At 36.9% G+C, this 13,701-nt stretch overlaps 1 protein-coding gene across 2 annotated transcripts in view; it reads right to left on the reverse strand.

Annotated features, from left to right (window-relative positions):
* Positions 1-131: 131 nt before the first annotated feature.
* The window catches only part of opcml (opioid binding protein/cell adhesion molecule-like), a 120,166-nt gene continuing 106,596 nt past the window's right edge, over positions 132-13,701 (reverse strand). For both annotated transcript variants that reach the window (XM_043249820.1, XM_043249818.1), the window contains 4 exons: positions 5,340-5,474; positions 5,132-5,252; positions 4,444-4,595; positions 132-4,169 (listed from right to left, as the gene is read on the reverse strand). In XM_043249820.1, coding sequence (XP_043105755.1) covers positions 4,066-4,169; positions 4,444-4,595; positions 5,132-5,252; positions 5,340-5,474 — 512 coding nt within the window. In that variant the 3' untranslated portion in view covers positions 132-4,065. The remainder of the gene's footprint in view (positions 4,170-4,443; positions 4,596-5,131; positions 5,253-5,339; positions 5,475-13,701) is intronic.

The raw sequence follows: 13,701 nt of genomic DNA on the forward strand, positions 1-13,701 counted from the left end.
TTAACTAATGTGGTTAACCTTATTGTAAAGCGTTACCATTAACAAAGGTTACAGATAAGCGTTTCATTAAATCTCTGATATCATTAGAAAAGCTCCTTTGACAGCACGTGAGATAACTAACAACCCCGAACTAGAAGAAAATATTCTTAACTTTATTACACAGAACACATACAACAGTCTTGTACTCATTTTCCAATAGTAAAAAAAAGAAAAATACAACTACGGCTGTACATGCACATTGAGAGAGCTGTGTGTTGCAAATGTTAAGGTATCATACACTTTACAATCGTAACTAGATAGAGACAGTCAGAAAAATAAATACAAACATACAATACAGTTTTGCAAGGGAGGGCAAAATATTTTTTTGCCAAGAGATTTTGGGCGAAACACTGTTGCTATGATTAGATGTAGCATGTACGCTTGCAGCAGTTTTAAAATAACGACGATCAGGTCAGCAAAAACCCAGAGTGCTGTTATTGAATGTTTGCTATTTTGTTCCCTCGGACGACGATAAATAGAAAGATATCGATTAAAAAAATAAAGCAAAACAATTACATTCTGAATTATGCCTGTTCGTAAATGAAATGGGTTTGCGATGCCATTTTATGTACACTACTGCCGATGTGTCTCTGCGGAGGTCTGCACCGTTCATCCCAGCAGTCAAAATGACATCACTGTCAACAGCATCTTCACCGTCACGATATTAGTGTTTTAAAAAGTTAACCGACATACCGAAATGATACTCTAATAATCTACAGTACAACCTATTTATGTACTTTAACCTGTTACAAAATTCACCAGAAATCATTGGGCAATTTCACTCGAAAACACAACTGAGATACTGATGATTAATGACACTTATCAAAAGATGATCTGATGTCTTTTCGAAACCCTAAAATAACTCAATTTGATGAGTAAAACCGAGCCGGACGTTCGCGAAAACAGAAGTTTCCAGGGTCTGTACTGAATCTGTTCGATTGCACTACCACATGATATATCTTTTTTTAAATGCACGCAAGGCACAACGCTAACAAGGAAAAGGTGTGTTGATCTTCGCAATTACACCGTCCTCATGTTTAACAATCAAATAAAACCAGGATAAATATTTGCATATATTTCTTTTTTCGTTCACCTACAGCGGTTTTTAACGTGCTGCATGTTGAAGAACAGTGTCGCGCTTAACTTAAAGAGCTCGTGAATGTCGTGATCATGATGAGGTCTAATTAATATTTGGACTCCGCGTGATCTGATATCTTTTTGAAAGGGCTCCGCCGTGCTAACATCAGTCACAAAAACCATTCAGTCGGTCACAGAGCAGCATCCTTCAAATTAGAGTGCAGGAATTTCACTACGGAATCGAGTGAAAGGTCATTTACAATCTGCGGGCATATATTTATTTCTCTGTGATGTGGCAGACCTTGGACTTGAATCATTCCTCTTCAGCGTGTTTGTCTAGCGCTGTTGACAGTGCTCACTGAAGCTGAATGCAGACAGCCCACAGACAAGGTCTCATTTTAGCGCTGTAACGTTAGCCGTGTGGGTTGAGTGCTTGCGACTCTCTGTATTTCCTTAGAGATACTTTTAAAAGAATTTTGAGCTAAAAATGAGAGCGCGCTCATCCTCAGGCCAGCCGAGATGAAGGTGAGTTTGTTTTTTCATCAGAACTTGATTTGGACGAATGTAGCACGTGTCATTCGCTAACCGATGGGTCCTCCGGAGTGAATGGGTGCCGTCAGAATGTGAGTCCAAAAAAAAAATCAGATAATTGACATGTAGTTCACACAACTCCAATCTATCGTTAGCATTACACCTTTGTTAGCAGCTGTTTGGACTCTCATTCTGACGGCACCCATTCACTGCGTTGGTGCGTAAGTTATGCATTGGTAAATATCCAAACTGTTCCGATACGGAAACTTAGTTATGTTTGGTGGCTTGAGGGTGAGTACATTTTTAGCGTATTTTTTTTTGTCTTGAACTGTTCCTATAAGCTCCTGTACGCTGTTGGCTACTGGTAAGTGGACATTTCTGGAGGGTCTCCAAGGTCCCTTATGAGCGTGTTGACGGGTCGGCTTTCATAGAGTAACGAGTATGAAAGTACAGCTGCTAAATCAGCGGGACTTATGAAAGGAAAGATATGGAATATGAAAAAGATGAAATCTGAGATTACCATATTCTTCCACCTGCTCAGACATGCACAATTTGACATTTATATGACATTATATTAGTGTGGAAATTAGTGCTAAAGATCACGGATAAATTGATGGTTATCACCCACAGATACGCAAGGAAATATGTCTGTTACTGGGACTTCTTTGTCCTCAGAAGTTATTAAATATCATCATTTTATTATATCATTTGCGATAACAGTTTTGGCTTTTGTCAAATTTACTTCACCAAGACTCAAGAATACAAAATCATACACACTTAAAAGAAACTCAGCACCAAAAACCTGAGAAAGAAGTCGAAACTCTCCAGTCATCCAAAGCAAATTCGATTCGTTTCAAAACAATACAAATGTCTCTGGAAAGGGATTTACAACAAAATATACAATGACCGACGTTTATTTGGTGGTATAAAACGTGACCTGTGGAGATCAAGACTAATCACTCTTTTGGACTTTATAGAGGAAATCTCTATTCGTAGTGTTCAGATATAGTTCCTCTGTCCCATTTGGTACATTTATGATTCTACAGCTCACGACAGCTGTCATCCTAAAGGGTCTTTATGTGAGGAACAGATTTTATGTAGCTTACATTAGGGCATACTGTCTGCGTCTACATTAAAAAACATCTCTAAGAGCAGCGTAAAACATTTTAGACCAGGTAAGGAGCCTATCCTACTGCTTGTAACTATGTCAGCTCAGTACAAGAACACGTGCAGGTTATCGTTGTGATTCCTTTGTCATTTGAACACCGTCAATGGCAGATGAGCATTGAGGATGCACTATGTTTTTAGGAACTGTGTGCTATATTATATTGAACGCATAGATCTGTGTGTGTGTGAACGGTATTTGCATACATCTGTACATGTACAGTAAATCAAATATCACATACAGCATCCCCAAAAAACGTATTTGGACAATTATGCCACACGGTAGGCGTGAATGATATTGTGTTAGAACAAATCATCGAAGCGAATGAACAGTAACAGCGTCACTGAATTCAGCTTTTGCCGTCACAGAAGTATACGACATTTTTACATCTCAGATATTATGCCATTACTTTAGTGATAATTTTGCTATTTATTTTGTACTCTATTAGGTAATATAATCGCAGCTGTGTTTATTTGAGTTCGTTTTTTTATAATAGAACTGTTAAAAAGTCAACGTCCGTATTGCAGCTTATGTAATGAACTACACTGGAGAAGTGATTCCATACAAGCACTAAAAAAACACATTTAAAGGGAATTAAAAGTAATTGGGAGAAAAAAAAAGTAAAGAGGATGAAAATGGAAATTCAAGAAAAGTGAAGTAAGCTCTGAGAAAAGAGATAATTTGCTTGTTGATAGCATTCAGACATTTTTAAAAGTGTGACTCAAGTGTCCAAATAGCTTCTGGGCCCGCTGAGGCTCTTTTTTTTTTGTTTGTAATTCTTTTATTTCGGTCTTTTTTGCTGTTTGTCATTTTTATCGATTATTATAAAAAAGAAAACGGAAAGCAAAATCATGTTATTTTACAGGAAAACAGGACACCAGTAACCTCAATTCACACTGTTCAATACTGAGCAAAAAACCATTCAGTTATTCACGATTACATGAATTTTTGCTTCTCTTTTCACATACAAAAGGTTGGAGAGACACATATAGTGGTTCTATTATTATTTCTACCCAGCTAACAAACTGACTCCATTCACAGTCCAGTTCACTGTTTCAAAACACGGTTAAATCCCAAAGCATCTTATTACAGACCCATAAACCCACACTGACACTTCCCTTCAGAAAACGAAACATAAGGCAAATAATTCAAATGATGATGACGATAATAATAACTGATAAAGTACTCTCCTTCTCGGTGTGTGGGACTGTGAGTCTGTGTGTGTACGGAGAAACGGACACGCTGCTTTAGCATCAAAACTTGCTGAGGACCGAAAGAGTTAAAACGAGAGTCAGAAGCAAGAACGAGCTGGTTGGCGATAAGGCTGCGTTGTTCACGTCGTGTATCGCTCCGGGGCCTGCGGGAAGAGAAACCCTACACGTTAACAACCTCCCAAACATCCAGCGTGTGTATCATCACGCATTATGCCGTTCAAAGAAATCGCTGTGAATGCAGCGCTCAAACACCGTCAGAGTTAGCGCATGCCTCGGGGCGACAAGACGAGAGCTGATGTAATTGCATTAGGCAAACATTTGACACATTGAGACGCTCGTTGACTATACCGAGTTACACTCGACACGGATTTTATGCATAAATTAACATGCATTTACTTATTAGAAGGAGCCTCGTACCGTACAAAATAATGCTGGCGTTTGTTATTCCCAGCGTGTTCATGGCCACGCAGGTGTAGTTCCCGTAATCCTCTTCCGAGACGTTGAAGAACGTTAGCATGGACTGTTTCCCCTTGTTTTCGATCTTGACCCCGTTGAGTCCGTTGAAGAGTCTGGTCAAGAAGATTCGAGGTCAAGTTAGCAGCGTGTTATTAAAAACCAAATTACAGAAGTGGACAGCTGACGGCACAAATTAACTAACCGCTCTCGCACAAAACTGTGTGAGATGCAGCCGTCTAATAAATAGACTTATACTCATATTTTTAATTAACTGGCTCTGTCCAAACCATTTCTTAATGTTTCTTGAGCCTGCGGAGATCTTCTGTCTGCCTAAACAATTTCTTTTTTTATTTCACTTAGTAGCACACTGTAAAAAAGCAACTACTTATTTTTTTTAGTTTATGGGATGTTTCGCGTCATTAATACTAAGAGATGTGAATTAAATACATAAAAATGTTAGACCAACGGAATTAATAAAATTTGGCTTACAGCTTTTCTTAACAGAGAATATTAAACTGAACAATGTTACCGAAATGTTCGGAATTCCCAGCATGGGTTGATGTATTTACTGGCTTTGCGTTTAGGAAACCTGAAAGTCTGCGTTCATTTCTGATATGCAAAAAAATAAAGCGAAAGCCCCAATCCCTACCTGCGCTCCCCCTTATACCACTGAAAATCTGCCAGAGGAACGGCAGACGCCTCGCACCACAAAACTCCTTTCTGGCCGACAGCCGTTCCTGTGCTTCGAGCTCGTGAAATGACAGGTGGATCTGTGAAATGATTCGCAGGTAATTGAGAAAAATTCATAAAAAGCACATGAGAAATGGAAATCGGTTTTAAATGAATGAGCTACTCACAGTTTACGGTAACCTGAACAGTCCTCACGTCTGGAGGAGAGATGTCGTTTGACGTGATGCAGTCGTACGAGCCGGACATGTCTTTGGTGATTCCAGTCATTTCCACATATTCACCCTCGGTAATGATTCTATTACCTGTGTCAACACACATACGGTCGAAATAATTAAGTCATTATACAATTACTCGGTGTAAAATATCTGAGGGGCTGTAGAGATATAAGGGTGCATGTTTAACACAGGCGACATCTGTTAAAAGTACTTCTGGTTTGTAATATTTTAACAGTATGACAAGACATTCTGCATTAGTACAAAATTCTCACTGTTAACTTCTTATTTTGTGTTATTAAGTAGTTATATTCTGTATGACCATATTCTACATCCCCAATACATAAAGTTAACTACCCTACTAACTAAGTAACAGCAAATTAGGAATTTGAGGCAAATATCATAGTTTGTGGTTTGCTAATAGCAAGAATTGGACATAAAAAAAGGAAGTGTAACCCACAATATATACTATATTATTTTTGATAGATATAAAATATTGCATATTGTTTACTTATGCCATAAATGTCTTAAATTTCATAAAATATTAAAAATATAAAAAGTTCTATTAGCATATTCAAATTTTTAGATTTGAGATTTTGTTCATATTTAATATTAACATACAGTATTAAAATAATCTTATAGCTACATATCTTGTAGCTAATAATCTTTTTTTCTGTTCATGAGCAAATCAAGGATGTTTTATAGCACCTCAAAATAGATTTCAATGAGCAACATAAATGCGCATCGGCATTTAAATTACACAACACAACCCTCTCTCATGACACGCAATCAAGAAAGGTCTCACTGCGCATTGCCTCAAACAGGTGTTAATGAAAGTGTTGTGGTGCGGTTTGCTGCTCTTTGTTGTTTTAGGAGACAGTACTCCTAATTAGATCAGTTGTACCCTATTAAAGTGTCACAACCGTTCCATGTCACTTTCATTTAACCGTAAAAGACTCAAACCCATGCAAGCATTTTTGCTCAGGACAGAGGTTAAAGTGTCATAACACCACAAGAATTCTTGCTTAATTTAATCCACACCGACACCAACTAGAGAGACTTTTAGCCACCGCTCTGGAATCTGGAATCTCTCTAAAATAATTTATTCACCATTATCTCAATCCGCGAAGGGAACAATGTTGGTGAAATGTCAGTAAGACAAATATGTTACACGTGGCTGACCTGGACTGACCCTCCGTTGTTGTTCTCTGCTTAAGTCCATCATTTCACAAAACCCACCTGTACCTCCGAGTCTATTATCACGCAGAGAAATGATTCCGTTATTCCTCTGAGAGAACGAAATAAAGTTTCACCCTCCGGTTCAGACAGGCAGTTAGTGCAAATGCCACTCACAGCACAAACTCCACATTATGCCATCTCATTAATACAGCCTCAGTCCTTCATTTAGTGAAAAGGTTGAGGAGTGGACTTAGGTTGTTATTTTGTTTCTAATAACATGGCCTTGGGGATTGTGGGAGAGGTTGGTAATTATGCATATCTCCTTATATGACTCAGCCTCGTAATGCTTAAAAAGTTTGAGCAATCATTGAGAGGATGGTTCACCCCAGATTACGCTCAACATGTGACGGCCTTTCTGAGCCAAAGCCTGAAAATTACATCCCCTAATTTTAAATACCACTATTTTTTAAGACTCTCTCCATTTGACAAGAGACTAAATATTATAAACTGGTCTTTAAATATGGACCGTGATGATGCCTGCTGTTTTTTTTAGCTTCAAGGCATAGTACTTCAAAATTAAAATTCTAATATAATTTATTCACCATCAAGCTGTTCCAAATAATAATTTGACGATAGTTTGAAGAACTGTTGTCCATACGATGAAAATTAAAGATTAATTAAACTCATTTTGACGGCACCCATTCAGTGCATTGGATCAGTTGATGAGGATGTGATATAATGAAAAATTTCTCAAACTCTTGTACATCGTGGACAGCCTGAGAGTGTGTGTACATTATCGGTTTTGTGTGAGCTTTTCCTCTAATGTCACTGAGTCAGAAACATTTTTTTTAATTACCTTTTCCGTGTTCTATGGAACCAAAGCAATTTCCTTTATAATTTGGAATATGATCAACATGTTCAGGTGTTCAAATATCTGTGATAAAAATAAAGTTTAAAAGCCTTATTTTCACAGCGACACAGTGCCTTGGAAAAGGGAAAAGAAGAAATATTCAGCCAGAGCTATTTAAATGTTTGAAATCTTCTCATTCCCAGCAACATTTTTTGTATTAGTTTTCTACAGGACACATTTTTTTTAAAAGCAACACTAAAAGACTAACAATTACAAGTGAAGGTCATTTTTTTTTTTACCCTGTTATCACTGATAAAGTGCAAGCAAAAGGATTTTCCTCCAATTTTTCCTGAATGCGTTTGATCCTGCTGTACTGTACTGTTTGCGTTCACTGTGCTGCTAAGTTTGACTGAATAAGTTTCAATTCACACAAAGGGAATTCTTTTATCCTACAACAAAGCCAAAGCACAGTTGCTCTGCTTTCTCTAGCAATGAACTGTAAAAAAGAACAACAAACAGAGCAGCTCTTACGGTGACACTTCCAGCGATGCAGCGTTTTATTTATTCTCATGTAGTTTTCATTTATATTTAGCTATTAGAGTGGTCAGTTTGATTTTCAAACGACGATGGGGTTAGTGTAGATAGCCATGGTGAACAGCAATGATTTATAATGTTTACTTTAGAGACAGAAAGCAAACACCGGGCCCATAGCAATTACATCCAGCACTGAGTAATAATCCTGCTGCTGTCATGAGACTGTCTTCCTGAACAGAGCAGAAGATTATTAGAATGTAAAGGAGAACGACAGTGTAAACAGGAAAGAATAAATAAACTGGCCTGTGCTGTCGGCGTACAGTCAGCCAGAGGAAAAAGAAACGAGTGAGAAATGCTCCAATAACTAAATTTAGGAGATTAGGATCAAGGGAAAGACTCCATCTCGTGTTACAGTCAGAAAGTAAAGTAGTTTATACAGATCAGGCCACTGAAGCAGACAGGACAACATTAAGATAAGGCTTTATTTAGGACATGTTTGACTTTGTTAAGCTTGTATTATTAAATATCCACACACAAGTGAATTAAGCTGACTCATCTTTTTTACATCCACACACACACACTTTTCCTGTTCTGGCGTTCTTTCAGAGAATTAACTTTTTTTTTGTTGTTTTAAATTTCCCAGACACAATACATTTTCAGTCTTGATTTTATTATGAAAAAGTAGTTTCAACATCTGACTAATTGTATAAATTAAACATTACTATTATTATTATTATTGTTTTGTTTTTTTACCATATTGAGACACTGCGCAGACTATATTGGAATTTCAAAGCAGAAATCTATATTACTGGTCTAAAAATAGCAATTACCATAACTGAACACATTACATTTTCAAATGTATTAAAATAGAAAACAATTGAAATGGCATTTTATACAGCTACTTTAATATATTTATCAAATAATTATAGCTTTTGTGAGCATTAGAGACTTATTTATAAATGTAATTATACGCACAGAGACACCCTACGATTCAGAACTTCTCTGTTTAAAGGATACATTTTCTGCCTGTAGTTTAGCTTAATTTGTTCAATCTGGCAACCATGAATACATTTCTCAAATGACAATAATCATTGTGATTAGAATTTGACAGACTGAATAAAAAATGGGTGACAAAATGAACACTAATTGAGAGTAATAACACTTTCGGAGAGATTTTTGCTGTCTTGGTCATTTTAGCACATAATGCATGCCATCCTCTCTGAATCATTCTAATTCATACACTCTCAAAAACAATCATAGAAAAACTGAAATTAGGGGGAATCTAGATAGTCTAAGGGTTTATTAATCTAGAAGACTAGTCAACGTTCCCTAACTGGTATGCTGTTGCATGCTTTTAAAGTGTGTTGACTCAAAACAGGGGATCCATGCATGGAAGTGAAATAGAATGAGGAAATTTTCAGACTCTGAGGCACCAATGAAATACATTGAAGTGGGTCAGCGGCTTTGCGCATTAAAACGGGTCATTCAATCTTTCCGGTAATGCGACGTGAAGCTAGCTAGGCCAATGACTGAGCTGCAAAAGCTGCATTGTATCATCATGTGAGTGTGTGCTTTAACACTCCACTGCAGGCATTCTGGGCTTCTTCATCAACTAATAAACACATTATGGAATGATATTACACATATAATGAGATTTCAGTGTGCTAATGATTTCGTAATAAGCTGCTGACCGTCATTACTGTTTGTCAACATACCTAATTGCGTTTCACAATCATCCCTAAATGGACTACCTCCTTAATAGAAATTCAAATGATAATTACTTCAGATTGTAAAGCAATGACTAAGCTAATTACAGGAAGTTGTAATGTTTATAACAGGCAAAATGAGGATGTCACGAGGACCTTTCATTATATGCTTAGAACAGCAAGCCTTTTCCGATAAAACAGGTTTCAAAGAACCGCAAACGAGGCTGGGAGCGAGAGACGACATCCATCCTGTACAAAGACCTACGGTGGCTTCACAGAAATGATATTTTTCCTTCCTGTTGTCATTTTGTTGCTGACTATTGTTAAAAACACTAGTAGTGCTTTATCTAGCCTTTCCCTGTTCAATCTGACCTGGGCTCTAGGAAAGCTAGAAGACATTTGAATGATAGAGCAAGAAAGAAAGAAAAGAATCTTCAAGGAAGGTCCAAATTTAAAGAGAAAAGTATATATTTGCATAAACTACTGTAAGTTTTTTAATGTTTCTTTTTTTAAAGTGTTATATTATAGTTAAAGTATAATATATATATAGTAATAATATTATTACAAATAAAAAAACTTTTCTGTTTTATACTTTAATAGAAATTGTATTGCTTTTATCAACTATTGCTACAGTCTTTAGTAGTCCATGATATTTCAGAAATCATTCTGATATGATGATTTAATATCTATGTTGGAAATAGTTGTGCTGCTTTTTTTTTTCTTTTTTTTTATTCTATTTTGAATCTGTGATACTTTTCTCAGTATTCTTTGACAAATAAAAAGTTCAAAAGAACAGCATTCTAAATCACCACAGTTTAAAACTTTGGGGTCAGTATGTAATTCTTCATTTTTGATTGAAATTTATATTCATATTCATATTTTATATTTCTGACATTAAAATCACTACATCAAAAGTGTTATTATTCTCTATACCTCTCAAATAAAACCTTATAAAACAAAACATATTTGAGTGACATTGGAATGAGCAGATGATGACCAATATTTCATCACTGAACAAAGCCTGCCTTCAAAGATAGAAAAAATAGGCCTGAATACACAAATGTCTGTCGAGGTCTAAATGTTTAAGCAGCACATCAGTGAATCTTTGAATTTATTCTTGCAATGCCTGTGGAATGAAAGAGAACAGCACTTGAACCCCCGGCTGTTGAGTGAATGCCGTCTGTATTTTGCTGTCATCTCTCAAGCAGAGTGTCTAAATCCTCCAATCATGCCCCGGTAGGCAGCGGGTCACCATGGTTACACAGTTCAGTGAAACCGATCATCGTTGGCCCTCCACTCCTGCATGACCTTTCTCTTTTTTTTACTCTCTTTCTGCTTCTTGCGCACTTCAACACGTGCCGCCAAACAAATCACTCGCGATGCATGATTTATGTACGAAAGCATCTTCATTAAGCCAGTCAAAGTCAAGCCACACTAATTAAAACAGAGATTTGGTTTCTAACTGCCAATCAATTACTGCCTAGTTATGTGGCCCCTTGAGAGAGAAGAGGTCATTACGGCTCGTGGGATGTCGTTTTTACAATGGATGGATCTGCTCTCTTGGGTGTCGTTCTGCATTGAACGTTTGGCTCTTGGTGGAGTAATGGTGAATTTAAAGACGGGAGTGAAGCCCCTATGAACAAATCTATTGGTTGGCGCATACATCTATTCGATACTGCATTTATTTTCTGTTGATCTTCTTCAAACCTCAGAGACCTAAGCAGTGATACTTATCATGCATTATCTTTTATTCTCCCTGAAAGTGTTTTGAGCAAGCCAGTGATTATGAAAATCATGCATAAACATAAAAAGAAATAAGATCTGATTGTGGCCCAAAGTTACTTTTTGTAGTTTCCAGAGCCTGAGGCTGCCACAGGGACCACTCAGACCTCCTCTTCATGCAAAAAAAACTGAGAACTGTTAGGTAATAGAGATTTTTTTTTATTGTGCATTGCATAAAAATAAATTACTTATTAAAAGTTTACAGACGCACATTTTGACTTTGAAGCCTTTACAGTTATTATACAAGCCCACTTATGCTCCGTGAAATTTCCTGTAATATTTTTACATTTCACTGGCTCCCAGTAACCGGAAAATGCATATTGATAATCCCCTAAAGAAACTTCTGTTTTGTTAATGTTGCATGAAAAATAATCCACAATAGTTTGTCTGGTTTACTGCACTTGACTTTGTGTGAAAAACGTGCAAATGAATGCTGCCTGCCAAGACAAACTGTTGCATTTGTGCAATAATGTTGTTAATTAACAGATTTTTTTCTGATGTTGACACTTTTCTCTTACTCCATATGTTGCAAGCTAAGAAAAATCTAAATTCAAACAGTTAGCAATGGTGTCAGCTTTATAATAATGGCATAGCATACCAAATGGAAATAAAAGATAAAATGATTCATTTCTTCAGAGAAAAGAGGTACTGAAATGCTATGAGAGACATGAAACCAGCACAATGTAGAAGATTCGAGGACAATGGTCATTTATACAACTTAGTGGTCGTTTTATGAAAATATGTCTTCAGATTTCTGCATTTGACCAACTAAAGTAGTTTTAAATAAACTAATAAATAATAATAACAAAAGTTAGATTTACTACAGCGGGTTAGTAATACTTTGTGATCCCAATCTATTCGTTTGACAAAAATAGTCTCTTTTTTACAGGTGAATAAACTAAACTAAAAGAATTTGAAATCACATGAGCCAATATTTTATTTACAATAAAAAATGGATAACATGAAACATGTTTAAACTAAGAAATTGTACAATTTAATGCACAAAATGAGCTCATTTCAATTTTAATGCCTGTTATAGGTCTCAAAATAGTTGGGATGGGGGCCATTGTGTTTATCATTGTGTAACATCTCTTCTTTTCAGTTTGAAGAGTTTTGTTGTTAGAATTTGGTTCCATTCTTGTCTGATACAGGTTTCCTGCTGCTGAAGAGTTTATCTTTGACACATTTTTCATTTAATGATGTTTTCTGTAGGTGAAAGTGCAGGCAGGCCAATTCAGAATCTGGACTCTTCTACTACGAAACCATGCTGTTGTAATAGCAGCAGTATGTGGTTTCGCATTGTACTGCTACAATACAAAAGGCTTTCCCTGAAAAAACGTCGCCTGGAGGGAAGCATATGTTGCTCTAAAACCTTTATATACCTTTTAGCATTCATAGAACCTTCCAAAAAAATGTGAACTGCCCATACAGTATGCACTTATGCACCCCCTTACCATCAGAGATGCTGGCTTTTGAACTTAATGCTGGAAACACTCTGGAAGGTCTCTTTCCTCTTTAGCCCGGAGTTCACACCGTCTGTGATTTCCAACGAGAATGTCAAATTTGAACTTGTCCTACCATAGAACACTTATCCACTTTGAAATAGTCCAGTTTAAATGAGCCTTGGCCCACAGGACACGGCGGTGCTTCTGGACCATGTTCACATATGGCTTCCTTTTTTGCAAGATAGAGCTTTAGCTGTCATCTGCAGATGGCACGGCGGATGGTTTACTGACAGTGGTTTCTGGAAGTGTTCCTGGGCCCATTTAGTAATTTCAATGTCAGAATCATGCATATGAGAGATTCAGTGTGCAAAAAAAAAAAAAACATCACAACATCAACACAATTTGGGCTGTAGAAACGAACACCACCTGTTGGCACCAATAGCCTTGTGGGCACCTGACATATAGTGCTGTTGTGCTCTGGGTTTCCTGAATTTGAGTCCAACCTTTAATTCCAGTCTAAAAAAAGCCAGTTAACGCCAAAATATATCTTATACGTATATGCCATAAAGTTCCCATTGATGTGCCTGTAAAATATTAGCTTCACCTGTGTATACACTGTAATGTAATGAATCGCTCTTGTCAAAAGATCTCACCAGGAAGAAATCATCCAGCCACCCCCAAAAAACTTTGCCAAATTTAGGCAATAAATCAGTGCAGCCAAAAACAAGTCAGGCTCTGTGCGTTCATCAGAGTGTTAATTCTGTCATATAGAAATAAATAATGATTTATCACCAAAGCCTCCCAGCTTCTGCCCCCCTCCT

Source organism: Puntigrus tetrazona, chromosome 10 (assembly GCF_018831695.1).
Source record: "Puntigrus tetrazona isolate hp1 chromosome 10, ASM1883169v1, whole genome shotgun sequence".
Taxonomy (NCBI): Eukaryota; Metazoa; Chordata; class Actinopteri; order Cypriniformes; family Cyprinidae; genus Puntigrus; species Puntigrus tetrazona.